Source organism: Musa acuminata, chromosome BXJ3-3 (assembly GCF_036884655.1).
Source record: "Musa acuminata AAA Group cultivar baxijiao chromosome BXJ3-3, Cavendish_Baxijiao_AAA, whole genome shotgun sequence".
Taxonomy (NCBI): Eukaryota; Viridiplantae; Streptophyta; class Magnoliopsida; order Zingiberales; family Musaceae; genus Musa; species Musa acuminata.
This window is the reverse complement of record NC_088351.1, coordinates 2147990-2169750: the sequence shown is the minus strand read 5'-3', so window position 1 is coordinate 2169750 and position 21761 is coordinate 2147990. Positions and strand designations below refer to the sequence as shown.

Sequence of the window (21761 nt, the reverse complement as noted above, 5' to 3'; positions counted from 1 at the left end):
TTCTTCTACAGGGCTTATCTCCATCAATGCTACCACGCTGATACCCTTTAAGTTATCAAAGGGTGGTAACTATGCGTCCTGGCGAGCTCAATTTTCTAATCTTTTATTTGGATACGACTTGCTAGGTTACATTGATGGCTCTTTCAGATGTCCTCCGGCCATGCTCAACATCCCTGGCGATCCCAGTCCAGTACCCAATCCAGCTCACAAACTGTGGCTACGATCTTCACTCGGTACTTGCCGAACATCACCCAAGGTTTGGCTAATGCGCCTCTTGATTCTGTGAGTTCCATGCAACACCCCTCCTATCCTCCTAGTAATCACTTCTCGTAAAGTGGCAACTCCAGCCATCCTCCGTCTTGGCGTCCTGCCCTACCGAGCCATCAAAGACGGGTCGTTTGCCAACTGTGTGACAAAGTCGGCCACTCCGCTAAAGTTTGCCGGTCTCGTCCCCGCCTCCCTGCTCCGTCACACTGGCCTCAGGCAAATCTCCTAACTTCTCCGACACCTAGCCAGTCCAACTGGATTGTCGACTCTGGTGCCTCTCATCACATCACCACTAATCTTCAGAATTTGTCTCTTCACAATCCCTATGGCGGCGATGAAGATATCATCATCGGTGATGGTAAAGGACTTCCTATAACTCATACTGGTTCCACAACGCTTAATTCTGACTCTAATACATTTACCCTCGATGATGTTTTATGTGCCCCTCATATTAAACGCAACCTCATTTCTGTTTCTCAATTTTACAAACATAACAATACTTCCATTGAATTCTTTCCTGATTCATTTCTTGTTAAGGACTTGAGCACGAGGGCATCATTGGTCCAAGGCCTGAATAAAGACAACATTTACGAATGACCCTCAACCTCTCCTCTCGAATAACACAGCTCCAATTCATTCTTTCATAAGTTGATTATTATGGACAGTGAACGGCTCCAATTCACTGTCCATAATAATCAACTTCTTCTATAATTTATTTATCTATTTATTTTCTAACATATACAACTCAATCTCCTTTTTAAGGCCGTGTGATATCTCACTTTGTTTCTATCCAGTGTGAAGGTCTAGTCCAACACACACTTTACCACTTTGGTGTGGTGGACAACTTGGAACCACTTTTTATTGGACCAAAAATATTGAAACTTATATGATCGATTGTCTTTGGGTCGACAGTCTCCTTCTTTTTAAGGCCGTGTGATATCTCACTTTGTTTCTATCCAGTGTGAAGGTCTAGTCCAACACACACTTTACCACTTTGGTGTGGTGGACAACTTGGAACCACTTTTTATTGGACCAAAAATATTGAAACTTATATGATCGATTGTCTTTGGGTCGATTTGGTGTCCCAAATATATATATATATATATATATATATATATATATATATATATATATATTTGTTTCTAAAAGCAATCTTCTCCACTTTTTCTTATCTAATAAATTTAATAAAGGCAGTGATCATTGCAGGAAGGACACCACATTTTAAGAAATGGAAGACAACTAGTAGGAGTATAGATTACACATTGGAAATCTAGATCACATCGCAATGATACTACTTACTGTTTAGATGATTGAAGTAAATGTTGTGCAGGTTAGAAAATATCTCATTCGGATGGTAAGGTTTCAACAATTTATACAGAAGGTAAAACAAATTATGCTTTCAATAAAAATAAAATTATCTACTATCAATGTTATCAACTGCTTTTGTAGCTTTCCCTCCAAACATGTCATAGTTATTGTTTCATAAACTTAGCAAGTGTGACTAAATTTTTTTCTTCATAAAATTTAATTGAATCTTTATCTACTTTTAATTCTGCATGACACTCTTTTTCTGATTTATCATCTAATAGGAGAATTTAAATATCCTTTAATAACAACTACAATTTTTTATATATGAGAATATACTTTTCTTTCATAAGTATCCTTTAAGAACAATCAAGATTCTCTTAATGTATTAGTTTCATATAACCATTTGAAGTAGCATTTTCATTTAAAATCACTTGCTAGATAAATGATAGTACTCCTATATCTTCTTCTTTATTTATTTATTTTTTATTTTTTTAAGTGTTTCGTGTAATTGTCATTTATCATATACTTAAAGTTAGCTAAAAATATTTTTAAAAAAATCTTTTTGATTAAAAAAAGCATACTATTTATAATCCTACTAATTAAAAAAGGCCTACTATTGATAATCTTTTACTATTCATAATCTCCTAAAACATTAATAAAATAATACTTTACTATTTCTAAGCTAACTCATTTTGATTTTATCCTTCTCCACAATCCTTGTGATCAATGCCTGCACTTTATTGTCGTTAACATTCTCTTAGTCCATACTCCTTGTTGTTAATTGTCACCCCATAGCCCGCGCTACCTATCATCGATTACTATTCTCTAATTCGTATTTCTTATCATCTATCACCCCCTTCAAACTCACACTTCATGTTGTCCCATAACTCGTGCTTCTCGTCGATCATAATCTCCTAACATGTAGGAGAAGGAAGAAGAGAAAAAAAAAGGAATCATATGGTATTTATGTTCATTTATAAAAAGATAGTACTGAAAAATTATTTTTTGAAAAAACTAAGATAGTAAATAGTAATATCATAAAAAAAAAAACCTTGAGCATAAGTTTTTGTCCGGATGATTTTTTTTCTCAAATTAAATATAAAAAATAGAAAACACATCATCTATACTAAAAAATGAGCTTTGTTGTCCTTGGTACCGTAATACCGATCAACTTTGTCGACTAATTTATCCTCATTAATCAAATTAATTGAATAAAAAAGTTAATCAAATTATCCTAATTTTCTCGACATTTTGAGATTTTTACGGTTGGTGTTTCCCTTTTGTTTTTCCCTATAATACAACTCTCGTACTTTGCATTAAATTGGTCCATATGTGAATCTGTTTGGACAATATGTGAGTTATAATATATTTTAATATATTTATAAAAATATAGATTTAAAATTCAACATAAAATAACTTACCATTCCTGATTGAGGTTATAATGAATTTACGAGTAAGAAGAGCATGCAAGCAAAGTTGACATATATTATAATATGTTTTTATTAAAATTATAATATTTTTGTGAAGGTATAAGAAAACAAAGATGGCACGTGCAAAGCACATGCTCTGATACAATGTTATGCAAGAGCTGGGCCCCATATATAAGAGGTGGAATCTCCGGACCGTCGGCCGCTTCCGCTGGTTCTACTGCACCGTCTCCGCACACTAAACTCTAACGCCTGCGCCGAGAAATGGTAGGCTAAATCCGGTTCTTTCCATTATCCCCCTTCAAAGAATTCGATCTATAGGCCGTGCAGATCAATGAAAAACTCGATCGACATTCACCTTTCATCGTGCTGCAAATTCCCTTTTCTTATCAGTATCTGTTTCGATTTTAATCTTACTTCTCTGCGTTTTATTTATGTAGTATGTGATTTGTCTTCCAGGGCCCAAAGAGAGGTGGGAAGGCGCCCGTACCGGCAAAGAAGAAACCGGTAATCTGTCAGTCCTGTGTTTGTAGATTCATAGTAGTATTTGGATTTCGTTTCTCGAGTTTTACATTTTGTGGCTTCGTCGGTGCTTGGATCTCAGGAGAAGGTTGTGAACCCTTTGTTCGAGAAGCGCCCGAAGCAGTTCGGAATCGGAGGGGCATTGCCGCCTAAGAGGGATCTTCATCGGTTTGTGAAATGGCCGAAGGTGGTCCGCATTCAGAGACAGAGGAGAATATTGAAGCAGCGATTGAAGGTTCCTCCGGCTCTGCACCAGTTCACTCGGACTTTGGACAAGAATCTTGGTGATTGAAAATATCTATTCCTTTTACCTGTTAACCTATATCAAATTTTCTTAGTAGGTTCACGCAAGCATAATTATTATATTTTTTTGCTGGTAGCGTAGGGTTCATATATATATATTTTTTCATGTGTGTTATGTTGCTGCCCTTAATTAGGAACTGACAAGTAATCAGTTAATTTGATAGTAGATATCAGTGGAACTTCCTGCTTGTTGTCTGTTTGGTTTTTTGTGCTGTGCTCACTTTGTTGATGGTGGATTGGTTGATTGCTTAAACATTCATGGAAATGTTCAAATTTATGTTATTTCGTCATTTTCTCTCAGCTTAATGTTCTTGGAGGTGGATTTTCTGTTCAATTTGTTTGTAGTTTAGGTAGTCAATGGATTTGTCTTATTGTTTCCATAAGGTTGTCTCAAGTCCTTATTATCCTTCTAAGGGTTGCATAAGATCAATTCACATTGCTTATCTTGTGTCGTTTCTTTAACAATTAAATATGATCTATATTTAGCTATCTATTGTTCTCCATCTCTTCCTTGACAATTCAATGCAATAAAATAAAAAATCTAATATTTGGATTTTCAGGGTCTAAGTGGTTTTCTTTAATATGCTTGCAAATATAAGGTTTAGATGCTAGTATGTAAAATGAAAAATTATTGAAGTCTTTTATCAGTGATTTACACAATCATAGAGGGAGGGTCATTTTGGGTGTCACAAATAGCAAAGCTTTTCGTAACTCAATTAACTGTGCAACCATGGAAGGAGGCCCACAGTGTTTTTCCGGAAATGAAAGGGAAGCATAGAACATCCCGGAACTTGTTATTTGCTAACCTCCACATTAAGTTAGCTTTGCAAAAACTGTAGAAGGAAAGTGGCATTTAATTTCAGCTTTTTTTTGCAGCAAGGTATAGTTGTAGTGAATTTGTTTTAGCATAAGAATTTTTCTCAAGACACAATAATTCTGGTTTTTGTTATAATTAGTAATTAAATGTGGTGTTAGATGACGAGTGATATTGTTTATTTAGGATATTTGAACATTATAAAGTTAGTGATCAATTGGCACACTTAAAGTCTCTATTCATCTGCTCAAATTGTTTATTTAGTAGAGTCCTTATGGAACTTAGATTCTCCTTGGAAAAAGAGAGAAGTGAGATGACTATGAAGTTATGCCATGCTACCTCTTTCTTTTTTATAATGTTCTTGGTGTCCTAGATAGAGTTATCGGGATCAATCGAATGGCATGTAGCTCTAAAATGGTAGATCTTGAAGGACCAGTAGATTTTGATGGACAATTTGATTCTAGTAATATAAAAAGACAAGTCACTTCCAATTGTTTTTGACCAACTTTATTTAGTTGTAATCAGTTGGATTGATTAGCAATATTAACATGTGACAGCCAGATGCCAATTGAGTTCTATCAGTTCTTGCTGCTTTCCAGCATGTGGTTCTTTTCAAGAGTCTGATAGCGTTTGGATATGGCAGAGTTGTCTTTAAGGTAGGGAGGAGGCAGTGGACTGGACATTGTAGATTTCTGAAATGATGGATAGCTTCATGATAAGATAAATGTGTTCTTAATTGTTCGTAATAGACAACAAAAATGTTTATGGTGGAGCCGGTGTCTGTAACCTGTACTTTTCTTGTCTATATGCCAATATATTGCTGCTTCACTCTTAGGCTGTATTTATATGATATCTATGTGTCAGCAAGCAGATGCATTTCATTGATGTTGTGATAATTATAGATTCCCTTAATTTTCTGGGTTCTTTCTTTGTATGTATTGACTTAGGTTGAGAAGTTGTCATCTGTTTTAATGGCATGTATCTCAAATTCCTAATAGTCCTTTTAAGTTAGTCTTGATTGTTCAATGCAATGATTTATTCCAAAAGAAGTGTGTACTATTTATATCCTACTGACTAATCTGTCTATAAAATATTTTTGCAGCTACAAATCTCTTCAAGATGCTTCTCAAATACAGGCCTGAAGACCGAGCTGCAAAGAAGGAAAGGCTTCTTAAGAGGGCGCAAGCTGAGGCTGAAGGGAAAACTGTTGAAGTTAAGAAGCCCATTGTTGTTAAGTATGGGCTCAATCATGTCACTTACCTTATTGAACAGGTTTGTAAATGTTTTTCCCCCTCTTTGTGTTAATGCTTGCAGATCGTATGTGCATAATTTTACTTCCCTAATGCCACAGACCAATAAAATTTAAATCTCCTAGGAAAGAAATAAGAACATTTTACTAGCGTAAATTGTCAAATTACTTCTTGATGCACCCTCCTTGTAGAACAAGGCACAGTTGGTGGTTATTGCTCATGATGTTGACCCAATCGAGCTTGTGGTTTGGCTACCCGCTCTGTGCAGGAAGATGGAGATACCCTATTGTATTGTCAAAGGAAAAGCCCGTTTGGGAGCGGTTTGTTCCCTATCTGTCATTGGCATTTTGCTAAAATTTGAAATTGAAGCACTGTCATGTGGTTGACATGTCATTTTTTTGTGTAAATTTGAAATCCTGGTAGATCGTGCATAAGAAAACAGCATCAGTCTTGTGTCTAACCACTGTGAAGAACGAGGACAAATTGGAATTCAGCAAAATCCTGGAGGCCATTAAGGTGAATATTAGAACCAACAGTAATGTGATTTTCTCTGTTGAAACTTAGGAATTTTCCTATACTGACTGCAACTCGACTTTTAGGCCAACTTCAATGATAAGTTCGATGAGATCAGAAGGAAGTGGGGTGGTGGAGTTATGGGTTCCAAATCTCAGGCAAAATCCAAGTCTAGGGAGAAGTTGCTAGCAAAGGAAGCTGCCCAGAGAATGAGCTAAGGCTTCTTTGTCTTGTTATTGGTGCTATCAGATCTGCGCCAGTAGGGTTTTTTGATTAAATTCTGTTGGTGGCAAATATTTTTTGGTTTATTTGGAGCTTCAGTCAACTTATATCAACCCAGTGTCTTGCTCATCAAAGATTTTCCAATCAGTGGACTCACTACCATATTGCTTGGTAGTATTTTGGTGCCATGTTGATCTATAAGCTGCATGAAGGTCTCGCTATTAACCATTTTGGTTACATAACAGACTCCTCAGTTGCCTATGTGAATTTTTCGATTGTGCAGACCAGATGTTGCGGTGTCTGGTCTTTCTTTTTCTTATCTGTTGTTTGGAAAGAAGAAGAAGAAGAAGCAGCATCCCCCAATCCTCGTCCAAGCTTTTATGTTCAGTTTGTCTCGGTTCTTTTGGTCGGTGGAGAATGATGGTCTTTTCAATCATGCAATTCATCCAATTATTCATGACCATTGAGTGTCTGGAGCAATATTTTCAAGGTACCATGAAAAATAATCCTCAACGCACTCTGCGAGTCAACCGATGCCAGCTGTTCGTTGTCTGAAGTTGTGTGTCTTGGAGTCATCGGGGCTGCGATGCGTCGATTCTTCTTGATGGTCCGTCAAATGCTGAAAAGAATGCCATTGCAAACAACAACTCTGTGCGTGGATTCGAGGTCATAGACGCTATCAAGAACCAAGTGGACGCGGCGGCTTGCAAAGCAACCGTGTCACGCGCGGATATCTATCTTGGCCATAACAGCACGACATGCAGTCACTTGGGTCAGCGTCCAGCAAACCTATATCTTCGTTTCGTTTCGTTTCGTTTCGTTTCATGAAGCCCTTCCACTATGTATATATACTACAATTCCATGCATGTAGCTTGGAGGACCAAATTGGCAGGTTGTGTTGGGCCGCAGGGATGCGAGGACGACAAGCCAGAATGCAGACGACGAACTCCCACGGCCATCATCGTCCAGCCTCTGCCTCTCCGCCCTTATTTCCATGTTCGCTTCCAAGGGCCTCAGTCCGCAGGACATGACTGCGCTCTCGGGGGCACATACCGTAGCTCTCGCCCAGTGCTTCACCTTCCGCGATCGCCCCTACCAGGACTCCAACATGGATGCTAACTTGGCCGCCTTACGCAAGCAAAGCTGTCCACCATTCGGCGGCGACAGCAACTTGGCTCCTCCGGATCTCCAAAGCCCATACCGTTTTGGCAACGACTACCACCAGAATCCCCTCTCGCCGTGGGCTCCTCCACTCCCACCAGGTGCTCTTCAACGGTGCCTCGTAGGATGCCTTGGTTTGGGTGTACACCACCAACGTCGCCGTACTCTATAAACATTTTGCCACAGCCATGGTGAAGATGGGGAACAGCAGCCCCCTGCCGACGGTTTGAACTCAGGAAGGCCATTGATGGCGTCAAATTTGAATGATGAATGAAACTGAGGTGGTGTTTATTTGGATAATCTTTGAGTAGAGACAAAGAACCACTTCATTAATCGCTAAATTTTATTACTCGACGCAAAGTATATATTCTAATAGGTTGACTTCTTAGATTGTTATTAGTATTTATAGTGACATACCTTAACTGATAAGTCATATTTTTTTTTTAAATGTTATTGTGTTGGTGTCGTTGACTTGGGAGTCAATACGACATGATTCGATTCCAAAGATAAAAATATGTCCGACAGGTTCACTCCAGAGTGAGGGAGTGACTCGAGCAAGGAACTGACATGATATGCGAACTTATAAAGTGTTACTGGCTCACAATGACGGTCTTGCGATCATCCCGAGATACGACTTACTAAATGGGGCTTTAGGTCGTTGACTTTAAGTCGTCTTAAGGAACTCCTTAAATGTGTTGAAATCCTACACAAACGTTCAGTGGTAAGGGGTTTTCCCATCTTAACTCATCTGATGCTTAAGTTAGCATATGAGGTCTCTAATTATGGGTTTAAGTATTTTAAAATGAGTTAGTATCGTATTTTTTTTTTATTTAGGATATATTTTTATATATTAAAAAAAATTAATGATATCTAAGAGAAGGGAGTTTAGAATTATCTTCCTTATCATAAAGGGAGAGTAAGAAGTTTGTGCTTGTCTTTCTCCTCGTAAATGAGAAAGAAGTTTGCTATTGTCTTCTTTCCTATAATGAAAAAAAAAAAAATATTTCTCTTTTTATACATGACTCGATGACAATCGGTAAATTTGGTATCAGTAGGAGTGTGTCAGTCTTCTCTTACAATCGAAGTATCTAAAATGCCTCCCAGTTTTGTTTTTGTTGGGGACAAAGGTAGGCATCCAAATAATAATGCTAAATAGGAATGGAGCAGAGGATACAGTTGATCGATGTGATTGTGAGATAGCAGCAGTAGCAGAGGAGAGAGTCACAGGGTATCTTATTGGCCTGGTTAATGGTAATTGTCCCCACCGGTGGTCCTATTGGAATCCAACAAAATCGAGAAAAGGCCTAAAGAAAATAATATTCCCACAAGCCTCATCGCGAAGCAAAGCACACAAGCAAGCTCGACAGCGACACAATTGTCACGTCCCCCAAGCTTCTCGTTGCCGTTTATAGCTAGCTGTACGACATGGACACAACATTATTTTGAGTTTGCTCGCATTCATTTTTTATGGTTATGCGAGAGACATAAGAGAGAGTTTTGGGATCCAAGACTGCCTCCATCCCCACATCCCAAGATTAGAAGCTCCATCATCTCTATCTATCTGTATATATATATATATATATATATGAATACTAAAGGCTATATATCCTTGCGTTTCCACAGTGTGAATTCATACATATAGCTTCTTCCAGTTCCATCTTAATTTCTCCTAGCATGGCTTCCGTTACTAATGGATTCCTGGCAGCCACCATCCTTTCTCTGCTGGCCTCCGCCGCTTATGCGCAGCTGTCGCCCGCGTTCTATGCCAGGACGTGCCCCAACCTGCAGACCATCGTGGGATCAGCCATGGCGCAGGTGGTGAGGCAGGAACCAAGGATGGGCGCCTCCATCATTCGCCTCTTCTTCCACGACTGCTTTGTGAACGTGAGAATCTATCTCTTCCTTTCCTTTCCTTTCCTTTCCTTTCTGTCTCTCTACTCTTCTTTTTTGTTTGTCCATCTGGTTTTACGGGTAAAGTTTGCTCCGGTGATCCGTACGAGAGTACTTTGGAGCTCATGCTCAGAACCGCCGACTGCCCTCTTTATTCTCCTAATCCAATTTACTTGTAACCTTTTCCCATGCACGAAACTACAGCTGCCTTAGATGCGGCGTGGTGGTGAGTTTTGATTGGGCAAGCGGTGCAGTTTAGGTGAACCCACTGAAAGCTAATAAGAACATTGTGACCTCTTTTCTTTATGAGCTTCCATGAATGATATGCTTCCGCTACTTGGTCCTCATTTTTCACACGATAGTAAGCGCATCTTCATAAGCCATTTTACGAGGTTTTGGTGATTGCTTTGAGGCTATGATTTTATTTATTCATTTATATACAACCCTCAACACACTACATATACTAACTCTGAAGCAAAAGTGTTGCTTTGTTAGAGGACATAAATGTTATCTATTAGCTATAAGGTGTTACATACTGTTCGAGTCAATTTGTTTGCACCTCAGAGAAACCGGGGCTAACTTTTTGTATTGCATATCATTAAAGGATTGATGGAATTAGCAGTTTGGCTTCTCCAGATCGACTACCATATGCTTGTTTGTTTGATTACATCCAACTTCGATTCAACCATCAGATCAAGAAGTTGATTTGGTTTGACTCGATTGTTCCTCTTTGAGATATTAGACACTCTTGTGTATGTCTCGACGGGACGACCAAAGGGTGGGTGTCGTATCGATGAGGCTTCTCATGGCGGGCGCGTGGGTGGCCTCTCCCTTTCTTTCACGTGCATGAGTTTATAATGCAGAGACAAGTCCACCTCATGAAAGCGAATATTAATAGTCTAATAATTGTCGACATTGATTATTACTTCATAGAATAAAAATATATGTAACATTCATACAATGATTCGTTTGATGGTCAATAATGTTCATGTTTTCCTTTTTTTTGTTTTGGTAGAACAGATAGATTCATACTAAGGTAATCGATTATTAGTAAAGTAAAGCAGTTTAGGTGAAGAGAGAAATCAGCGAATAGGAAACAGACAATAGAAAGTACTATCTGTGTCGATAGATATCCTCCGGAAGTTTTAGACACAAAGAATCTAAACGTAGATCTGTCTTTTCACTTTATTTAAGTGGATTCCCACTGGAAGATGGGAAGCAAAGGTACGATGGAGACTCTACGGGACTGTTTATTGTGTTCTGAACATATATCCATCCAACCATCGAGAACAGATAGATCTCAAAGAATCTGGGTAGAACAGCTAGTGAAATTAGATCGAATAGTTGTGTCTCGTCACCCATATGTATATTACGCTGATTGGATCAATGTGGGTACGGTTTAGTTGATTAATATTAACAGTTTCTTCTTCTAAAATAATAAATAATAATTTCTTGGCACAGTTTGAGTTGCTAAGCTGACGGTGTCTGAATTCATCCCCGCCTCAGGGCTGCGATGCATCCGTCCTCCTCGACGACACGCCGACCATGATCGGCGAGAAGAACGCGGCGGGAAATGCCAACTCCCTCCGCGGCTACCAAGTCATCGACGCCATCAAATCCCGCGTGGAGGCGGCATGCCGGTCGACGGTCTCCTGCGCCGACATCCTCGCGCTCGCTTCGCGTGACGCCGTGACCCTGGTTGGCACTGCACCCGTGCTTCGCTGCCTGGTACAGCCCCCATCGGTTATAATCGCCTGATACTGACACGCGTTGGACGCCATGCAGCTCGGAGGGCCATCGTGGACGGTGCTGTTGGGCCGTCGGGACGCGAGGACCGCGAGCATGGCCGCAGCGAACGCCAATCTCCCGCCCGCCACCGATGGCATCAACAACCTCATCTCCAGGTTCTCTGCCAAGGGCCTCGACCTGCGTGACCTGACCGCGCTCTCCGGCGCGCACACCGTCGGCGCAGCAAGATGCATAAACTTCCGGCCGCACATCTACGGCGACTCCAACGTCGATCCGGGATTCGCTATGTTCAGGAAGCGGATCTGCCCGGCTGCTGCTGGCGTTGGCGACTCCAACTTGACCCCGCTCGACTCTACGAGCCCAAACCGCTTCGACGTCAGCTACTACCGGGACTTGATGGCCCGAAGGGGGCTGCTTCACTCCGACCAGGAGCTCTTCAACAACGGGCCGGCGGACGGACTGGTGCGGTTGTACAGCTCCAATGGTCGGGCCTTCAACACCGATTTCGCGGCAGCCATGGTGAAGATGGGCAACATCAGCCCCTTGTTGGGGTCCGCTGGGGAGATCAGGCTAAACTGCCGTCAGGCCAATTGATGATGATGATGATGATGATGATAGCTATATACATTAAATATATATATATATATATATATATGATTGAGTACCACAACATATAGAATGTATGTGGATGGGAAGACTAAGGGCGTTGATATTGTTCTCCATGTCTTATATAAGGAGTGAATCAATAATATTTATTAAGGTGAGGGTGCCTCCCTATTCTATCAAAACCATCCCATCCTATCAATGCTTCATTTATCTTGAATGCAAACAAGAATAGTAGAGTTGAATTGTAGTTCAAAACAACGAGGAAGAACGAGTATCTTTCCACCCTGCACAAACTGCCGCGAGAAGTGGCTTTGGATGTGAACCATCTAACAAAGGCGGCAGCAGAACAACGTGGCTCGCATGACTCCACCGCAACGGGATGCAATGCCTCACATGAATCCCAATCCTTCGGGTAACGAACGAGATATATCTCTCCCTTTGATCGTGACATGTAATATATGATCGAGAAAGTTATGATCGATCTGGAAGTCTACGTTGTTAGAGCTGGCCCAGAAAATTTATCTACGTCCAAACGGAGGATGAGCAAAACTCTACTATAAAAAGAATAATTAAAAATATCATAAAAATTTACTAAGTATGGACTTAATAAAAATTAAACTCAAAGCAAACAATTAGATTTTTCTTATCGTGCATATGACTTTAAAGCCCAGACCCTTATTTATAGTTGTAATAAGAGATAACAAGCTTGATTTTCTCGATGTGGGACTTGTCAAACTAATAAATCTCCACCTTGGCATGTCCCAACATTGACAATTAACAAAAATTGCTTCACGTTTTTCACAAAAGCCCCAACGGGTAATCACCAACAATGAACACCAACCAAGTCTAAGCATTACTTAAACTTGTAAACCGAAAGAGGCTTCGTAAACATATCAGTTGGATTGTCCTTCGTATGAATTTTCTGAACAACGACCTTTCCCTCAGCAATGGTATCTCAAATAAAATGAGACTTCACATCGATGTATTTCGTCCTCTCATGATACATCTGGTCTTTAGTCAAATGAATAGTACTTTGACTATCACAGTAAATTGTAGTAACACCTTGATACAGATATAATTCATCGAACAAACCTCTTAACCATAAAACTTCTTTGATCGCCTCTATCACTGCCATATATTCTGCCTCTGTAGTAGATAAAATCACGACAGATTGTAAGGAAGCCTTCCAACTAACTGCACAACTGCCAACGCAAAAAACATAGTATGTCAAAGATATTCATTTATTAAGATCCGTAGCATAATCAGAGTCGACGAAACCAACCAAAGTGTCACGATTTTTTTCAAACTCCAAACAAGTATATGAAGTCCCTTGCAAGTATCTGAGAATCCACTTCACAACCTGCCAATGTGTTTTACTCGGGCGAGACATATATCTACTAACCACATTGATTGCTTGTGAAATATCCAGACAAGTATAAACCATTGCATACATAATACTATGAATATGAAACTTACACCATATACTCTTCCTCTTCAACTGACTGTGATGATTGAGCAGCAGATAGCCGAAAATGGCTAGCAAGAGGAGTACTCACTAGCTTAGCATTTTTCATGCCAAACCTCTCTAAGATTTTCTTTAGGTAATTTTTCTGGGTTAAAAATAATTTTCCAACTCCTCGTTCTCTTTTGATCTTCATGCAAAGAATTTTCTTAGTTACTCCCAAATCTTTCATTTCGAATTCACTACTTAACTACATTTTCAAAGTATGAATTTCTGACATATTCTTAGTTGCAATAAGCATGTCATTAACATAAAGCAACAAATACACAAGAGAGCCATCAGTTAAATTACGAAAGTAAACATAGTTATCATACATGCTCCTCGTGTAATAATAACCCAACATAAAAAAAATCAAACCTCTTATACTATTGTCTTGGAAACTGCTTCAATCTGTATAAGGATTTCTTTAACAAGCAAACATGGTCTTCCTTACCATTAACTTCAAATCCATGAGGTTGCTCCATGTAAATTTGTTCTTCGAGTTCACCATGTAAAAAAGCTGTCTTAACATCAAGTTGCTCCAATTCCAAATCATACATGACAACTAAAATAAGTAAAACACGAATAGAGCTATGTTTAACAATAGGTGAAAATGCGTAATTAAAATCAAAACCCTTGGAATACATTCCTTCCTTTTGAAGACCCATTTGCATCCAACAATTTTCTTACCCGAATACGACTTCACAAGATTCCAAGTTTTATTCTGATGGAGAGATTCAATTTCTTCATTTATCACAATCAACCACTTAGCGAAATTATCATAAGAAACTATATCTGAGTATGTAGTAGACTCACCAACTTCACTTGTTTCTTCTGCAATAGACAAAGCATATGCAACAAATTTGTATATCTTTGTGGTGGTTGAATATCTCTCCGTGGTCTATCATTGGCTATGAAATATTACTTTTCCTCTATATCATCTTCGTCAGTAGACTTGAGACCATCTACTGACATTCTTTGAATAGAAGAGTTCGATTGAAAAGAATCAGAACTAGCAATCTCAAGCTCCACCTGCTTCTGCGCACTATCATTTATACAACTAGTAGATTCCTCTTTGGAAGATAACATAGATAATTCATCAAAAGTAGCATCTTTACTGATTACAAGTGTTGGGGATTTGGGATCAGAACACCATAATCTGTATCCTATCACCCCAGAAGCATACCCAAGGAAAATACACTTTTTAGCTCGAGACTCTAATTTTCCTTCATTTACATGCATGTATGTTGGACACCTAAAAAATTTTAAATCAGAGTAATCAGCAGGAGTACCTGATCAAACTTCCTCTGGAGTTTTAAAATTAAGTGCTGTAGAAGGAGCGCGGTTGATAACGTAACAAGTCATATTAATTGCCTCTGCCCAAAAGTCCTTTGTCAACCCTGCATTTGAGATCATACACCTTGTTCTCTCCAAGAATGTTCTATTCATATGTTCAGCCACATCATTTTACTGAGGTGTCATCCTAACAGTACGATGTCGAACAATTCCTTCATTTTTACATAATTCATTAAAGTCACATTCACAAAATTTCATGCCATTATTTGTTCGAAGTCGCTTAATTTGTTTACCCGTTTGCTTCTCAATCAAAGCCTTCCATTATTTAAAGGTTAGAAAAATATCATTTTTAAGCTTCAGAAAATAAAACCAAACTTTCCTAAAATAATCGTCAATGAAAGTCAACATATACCTGGCACCACCCTTAGACTGAACACGAGCTGGACCCCAAATGTCTGAATTAATATAGTCAAGAGTACCTTTCAATTTGTGAACTGCAGGAGAATTGAAGCTGACTCTTTTCTGCTTTCCAAAAATTCAGTGTTCATAGAAATCTAGTAGCTCAGTATTGTGTCCACAAAGAAGACTCATTTTGCTCAATATGCTCAAACATTTTTCGCTCATATGACTAAAACGCATATGCTATAATTTGGTGATGTCAGAATCAGACAATGATGATGACGAGACTGCAATCGAGCCTGTGATAGTAGTTCCTTGCAAAATATGCAAGTTACCAGACCTACAAGCTTTCATAACAACAAGGGCACTTCTAGAAACTTTCATAACTCCACATTCAACTACAAATTTACACACAAGAGCCTCTAGGGTGCCTAAAGATATGAGATTCTTTTTTAAATCATGAGCATATCTAACATTAGTGAGCGTCCTCACAATACCATCATGCATTTTATTTTGAATTGTGCCACTACCAACAACATCACACGCGGTATTATTGTTCATCAAAATAATTCCACCATTATAAGATTTATATATAGAAAACAAATCTCTATTTGGACACATGTGATAAGAACAACTCGAATATAAAATCTATTTATTTTTAAACATCGTCCTGTCATTAGTAACAAAGAAAATATTTCCAACATTCTCATCAACTACTACACTAGCTTCAGCGGACTCAATAGTTTTCTCAATATGTACACTCCAAATTTCTATATCTGGATTTAGATCTACTACTGTCAAATTTTCTTTTATTCGTTCTACCCTTGACAACCAGACCCTCAGCCTGATTCCCTCTAGTTTCCCCAGTGATATCCCTCTCTATCTGCTCCTTAGATTTTAGTACAGAATTAATTTCCTGATATGAAATTATTTTTTTCCATAAATCATAGTATTACAGAAATACTTAAAGGATTGTGGAAGAGAACATAAAAGTAACAGCGCCTTATCATCGTCATCAATTTTTGTATCTATATTCTCCAAATCTATAACTAAATAATCAAATTAATCAATATATGAGAGTATAAATGTACCTTCAGTCATCCGAACCATATACAAATTCTGCTTCAAGTAGAAATGATTCTCCATTGTTCTCTTCATATACAAGACTTAAAGCTTGTCCCACATGCTTTTAGCCGTAGCTACCTCCCGTAAAACCTCATCAGAGAAATTTAAAATAATGTTTGATCGGGTTTTCTTATCCATACCCGCAAGATCTTCCTTTGACGTATCATCTGGAATGTTCTCAGCTCCCTATAATGTCAAATCAACTCCGTCTTGAATCAGAATGACCTCCATCTTGAGTTGTCATATGTCGAAGTTGACATTTCTGTTGAATTTCTCGACAATGATTTTTGTTATTATCATCGTTACCAAAAGATCCCAAAACCAGGCATAACAGTTTGTTAGAGCTAACCCTAGAAAATTTACCAAAGGGTAATTTGGTAACCCAATAAAAATAATAAGGCAAAAAATAAAAGAGATAAGGACACCAGATTTACGTGGTTAAGTTAATTGACCTACATCCACGAACGGAAGAGAAGCAAAACTCTACTATAAAAGGGACAATTACAAATACCTTAGGAAAATGTTCCTATGCCATAAAATCCCTGAAACTACTAAACAAGAAAAACCTAAACTATAAGCCTAAACTATTTTAACTATGTGTGGACTTAATAGAAATTAAACCCAAAGCAAAATTTTAGGTTTTTCTTACGGTGCATCTGATTTTAAAGTCCAGACCTTTATTTATAATTGCAATAGGAGACAATAAACTTGATTTTCTTACGTGCGATTTACCAAACTAACATAGATCCTCCATCGTGAAAAATGACACACTCTTTATACGCCAATAAAAAGAATATTTGTTCGTACATTGCGATCCTATGATCAACCAAGAAATTGTGTGGTTGTTTAGTATGAAAACAATTGAAGAACGATTTTGGATATTCCCAATTAAAGATTTTTTTTGGTTGACTTATTCATCGGGAATTTTATGGATGATATTCCATGTGCGGCAATCAGAAAAATAAATGAGGCCAACATTAAATTTGGTACAGTTTCTATCGACTTACGAGAACGATTTGTAACACTTGTACGTAATGGATACATGCAGAGAGAGAGAGAGAGAGTTTATGTGAGAGGATACATTAAACTTTGAACTTATAGTTTTGCTGGAATATTAAATCAAGCTTTATGATTAGATATGATTTTAGTTTACGAGTCTTAGTTGAGATCAAAGTTTTTATTATAGTTAGAGTCAAAGTGTTAATTATATCTTTCTAAAATATTTATGTAATACTCTTAGACATAATTGGGAGACGAGATGAATTAATGTTAATATGATAGTTTAAAAGATGGTCATGAATTAATCAATATAGTTTAACGAGATTGTTAAAAAGAGTTATAATCCTCCTTGATATTTAAAGTCAAATAAATATATTATGTTTCACATTAAAATAAAATTATAATAATTAATAGTAATTGATGATTTAGTAATATTATTACTCATCAAACTTTATGACTATGAAATTTTATCAAAAAATAATAATAATAATAATAATAATAATTTGATTCTAGAAGTTGTTTTTTAAGTAAACCCTCCCCGAATCACTTTTCAATCGACCAATGTTGTATCCACAAACTCTGACGGGTTCGAGAGACATCCCCACGTCAGCAAGATTAGTTCAAGTGATAAATCTACATCACAGTCGGAGGCTGGCCCAGCCTTCTTCGGAGGAGATTCTAGCCCAAAGGTCTCACTCATGACAAACACCGATCAACCGGTGGTCCGAGTTTGAACAGTACCATCCTCCTCCTCCTCCTCTATATATATATATATATATATATATATATATATATATATATATATATATAAACAAGCGAAAATAATCTCATCAGCCACTGGAGCATTGGTTGGTGAAAACCATAAGAAAGATTCTGCAAGTTCTTTTTGTGTTTTGGCTAATTATTACTGCATCTTCTGATTACTCCAAAAGCATAACACGAAAATTTTCATCCGATCCCCTCGTGGACTTCAACACTAGAGTCCATCTCTGCACCTGTACACACGTACGTCCATGCATGAAATCGAAATGGGGCGTAAGTCAACGTGAACCTGTCGCCTTCCTCGTCTCGTGTTCTAATCAATCGGGAATTAGACGGCTGTTCAAGGCCTCCTCGAAGCGACTGCACGAGTCTACCCTCATCTCAGTGCTCATATCATTCTCCGGTGCCGGATAATAGTCCTCCCTGAGCTGCACATCCCGCAACACCGGCATCATGAGAAAGAACCTCATGAAGTGCTCGTGGGTGGTGCCATGGATGAACAGTTTCCTCAAGCTGAGGCACTCTTGGATCAGTCCGGTCGCCGGAAGCGACAGGCTTCTCTGGTTCACCTCCTTGTCTTGGGGCGGCCAGTAGTCGAGCTCGTAAAGCCTCAGATCACTTATTCCATGAAGGTAAAACCTCTCCCACAAACTCAGGTCCATGTGGCCCGTGGGCGCAGTCAGGGCGTATCCGATCGCCTCCCCGCAGTCCAGCTTCATCTTCACCAGGCGAGGGTAGCGAGCGAGGAAGCTCAATCCGAACACTCTCTGCCTCGGTCTCGGGCACGTCCTGCAGTCACCCTCCACCTTGATGCTGATACCTTCCAGCTGCGGACAGCTCTCCAGCCCTGCGTCCCCCAACGGCGTTAGCACTTCGCCCGCGGGAACCCAGAGCGAGAGGCACCGGAGATTTGCCCATGTCCGAAACCAGAAGCTGCTACTCTCGTTGCTGCCGTCATTGCCGTCCGAGTACCTACTTTTTTTGTTTCTTGACTCGTCAGACATTTCCTCATCCACCTGATCGACATCCGAGTCGTCGGCCGTCTTCTCTGGCGTCTGGGGAAGTTGATCCGGCTCGGGCAGCACCCAGATGCAGTCGATGTGAAGGCGCTCGATGCGGTCGCGGATCGGTTCCAGCGCGCGCAGCGACCTTGCGGCATCCAGAAGCTGGCAGCCGGAGATCGCGAAATCCACCAGCGTGGATCGAAGGATGCTCGAGAGCTTCTTTATCCCGGCCTCCGTAACCTTGTGGCATCCGTGTATCTCTAACCTGGATAGCCTCCTGCATCCACGGGCGATTGTCACGAGGCCGGAGTCGATCAGATCAGCCGAATTCTTGATGCACAGCGACTCCAGGCGGCCGCAGACGGAGACGCCATCCAAGTGCAGCCAAGCGCCCTTACAGACGCCGTGGAACTGCCCCAGCTTGAGCGACTTGATCTTGGGGCACTTGTAGCTCAACATTTCCAATGAAGGCCCGGCGTCTCTGACGTTGTGGCAGAGATCGAGAGCGAGATCCTCCAGCTGCGGAAGCTTGGCAAAGAGCTCCTCGAGGCCCGGGCCCGTCACCGCAGCGTCTTCCTTGGCTTCGGAGTCGCTGCGGGCGGGCGAGAGGGTGGAAGGATCGACGAGGTGGAGAAGGGCGAGCCGAGGGCAGCCGGCGGCGAGCATGAGTAGGGCGTCGTCGCCGACGAACTCGATGCACCGGGGGTTGAACACGCAAGGGACGAGAAGATGGGTTAGGTTGGGGCAGGCAGCAACTATATCAGCCAGCTTGGAAGAGCAGAAACCCTCTGTGGAGGCCGGGCAGAGGAGGTCGAGGCGGGTGAGAGAGGCGGCGGCGACGGGATGGTCCTGAAGGGCCTGAGGAACGTCCTCCGTCCAGCAGTAGAACTGGGAGAGATCGAGAGTGGACAGGGCAGGGCAGGCGGCGAGCAACGGGGCAAGGTCGGCGCCGAGGGGGAGGGCGGGGGGCCGCTGGTGCCAGCGGACGAGCCGGACGGCGCGGAGGCCCGGCCAGAGCGGGGCGAGGGAAGCCACGACGGAGGGATCGCGAGCGTAGATGGCGAGGGAGGAGACGCGGGGGAAGGTCTGGGCGAGGCGGGCGGCGACAAGGACGGCCTGCTCGGCGAGGTTGTGGTGATAGAATTGCGGCGGCGGCGGCGGCGGAGGGGGCTGCTGGTGGTGAAGGAGGAAGGGATGGTGGCCCCAGGGCGAGAGAAGGGAGAGGTCGAGGTGAGCAACGGCGGGGAAGCAGGTGGGGAGGAGGAAGGGGGAGCGAACGTGGCCGCGGAGGACGAGGGACGTGCGCGTGGTCCGCTCCAGGGTGCGCCACCGGCGGCAGGCGAGCGACATGGCGTTGCGGCTGCGGACGTCGCACACCAGCGAGAAGATGTGCGTCAGGATTGGCTCCGGCAGATCATGCAGGTGGATGCCGGTGGCGGCAGCGGTGGCCATCTACCTATACCTGCTACTAACACTACAAAATTGGGTGTGGTAGAAATAGGGTTTAGATCAAAGATTAGAGTTACGAGGAAACGATGAAGGAAGGCGGTGAAGAGGGTAGCGAGCAGGAGAAGAAGAGGCTGGGATGGGGGATGAGGGGCAGGGTCGGTCATGGGAGGAAATGTTGGGGAGATCGGATCGGGGGTGGCCATCCATGTGATGGCGATCGGGTTTCTGTCCTTTCTGCACCGTGTATTTGGGGGGCGGGCGGGCCTTCGCACTCGTGCCACCGTTTCGGGATATAGATGGTATTGTGATACGGTACCGTAGCGGGTCATGCCGAGTCTGCCGACCCGGGCCCCTGGATTCGAACCCCTTCACCGTGACTCACCCAGCAACCCGAGTTCCGGGCCCCTCACCCTAAGTCCTGCCCATCTGGGGTCAAATCACCGATCCGTACCTCTATAGTGTCCCCTCACCCCCTCAAACTTTATTTTTCTTCTAATTTAATATTAAATTTTGTAATTTTTTTCATTTTAAAAACGCACAACTAAAAGAATAAAAATAATAATAATAATACATAAATGAAACGCTTACTTTAGGCCGAGAATTAGCTAACCTTCTTCTTGTGCGAGCTTAAAGTTACCGTTGCTGAGCCATCGTGATCAATCGTCGAAGTCCTCGATCTGTGACCCAGAAACCCAAAATGGGGGTAAACGCATCACTACGATATTTTGCAAGATGTCAATCAAACTCACGTGCGAAGATGTCGATCTTCATTTTTCTTAGATTCGAAAGCATAGTCGTTGGATTTCTTTTCCCTTTTCCTTAGTTCAGCTTTTTAGATGGGAACAGTCACTTGGAAAGCACACATCTTCTCAAATTTCATTGGACTTGAGAACGAATCTCCTTAGTTTTTGAAATACAAGTTCATGATCTCTTGGGACAGCCGACAGCAAAGTTGAAGATATCATCCTCGAAGAAGGGGAAGATTGAATGACGTACGGTCCGCAGGAGACGGTGGAAAAGACAAGGTTTCGGGTGAAGGAGAAAGCTGAGGGGTTGTTCGGAGGAGGTGTAAAGGGGGTGAGGAAGTAGCAACCATTAGAGTGTAGGGAGGCGGAGGGAGGGATGTGACGATGATGATGATGATTTCGTGAGAAGGTTCAGGAAAGTCGAATTATCGATCATTTTAATTTGTAT

General features: G+C 41.1%; 3 protein-coding genes across 3 annotated transcripts; 2 read left to right on the top strand and 1 right to left on the bottom strand.

Annotated features, from left to right (window-relative positions):
- Positions 1-3201: 3201 nt before the first annotated feature.
- LOC103977009 (large ribosomal subunit protein eL8y) lies at positions 3202-6814 on the top strand. Its single transcript, XM_009392391.2, has 7 exons — positions 3202-3269; positions 3462-3509; positions 3607-3808; positions 5744-5913; positions 6083-6211; positions 6315-6407; positions 6491-6814. Exons 1-7 carry the CDS (start codon positions 3267-3269, stop codon positions 6620-6622), a joined length of 777 nt encoding a protein of 258 aa, XP_009390666.1. The 5' UTR covers positions 3202-3266; the 3' UTR covers positions 6623-6814.
- A 2461-nt stretch (positions 6815-9275) lies between these two features.
- Positions 9276-12214, top strand: LOC103977010 (peroxidase P7). The gene is made up of 3 exons (XM_009392392.3): positions 9276-9671; positions 11184-11375; positions 11463-12214. Exons 1-3 carry the CDS (start codon positions 9462-9464, stop codon positions 12018-12020), a joined length of 960 nt encoding a protein of 319 aa, XP_009390667.1. The 5' UTR covers positions 9276-9461; the 3' UTR covers positions 12021-12214.
- Positions 12215-18221: 6007 nt separating this feature from the next.
- Positions 18222-20815, bottom strand: LOC103977011 (F-box/LRR-repeat MAX2 homolog). Its single transcript, XM_009392393.3, has one exon. It carries the CDS (start codon positions 20568-20570, stop codon positions 18432-18434), a length of 2139 nt encoding a protein of 712 aa, XP_009390668.2. The 5' UTR covers positions 20571-20815; the 3' UTR covers positions 18222-18431.
- Positions 20816-21761: the final 946 nt, after the last annotated feature.

What these genes read in the sequence shown, in the direction of transcription:
- LOC103977009 (XM_009392391.2), top strand. An exon ending in GACTTTGGACAAGAATCTTG is followed by an intron (nt 3,809 to 5,743) that starts GTGATTGAAAAT and finishes ATATTTTTGCAG; the next exon opens with CTACAAATCTCTTCAAGATG. An exon ending in AAATCCTGGAGGCCATTAAG is followed by an intron (nt 6,408 to 6,490) that starts GTGAATATTAGA and finishes CTCGACTTTTAG; the next exon opens with GCCAACTTCAATGATAAGTT.
- LOC103977010 (XM_009392392.3), top strand. Translation starts at nt 9,462, where the DNA reads ATGGCTTCCGTTACTAATGGATTCCTGGCAGCCACCATCCTTTCTCTG. An exon ending in TCCACGACTGCTTTGTGAAC is followed by an intron (nt 9,672 to 11,183) that starts GTGAGAATCTAT and finishes TCCCCGCCTCAG; the next exon opens with GGCTGCGATGCATCCGTCCT. An exon ending in CGCGTGACGCCGTGACCCTG is followed by an intron (nt 11,376 to 11,462) that starts GTTGGCACTGCA and finishes GACGCCATGCAG; the next exon opens with CTCGGAGGGCCATCGTGGAC.
- LOC103977011 (XM_009392393.3), bottom strand. Translation starts at nt 20,570, where the DNA reads ATGGCCACCGCTGCCGCCACCGGCATCCACCTGCATGATCTGCCGGAG.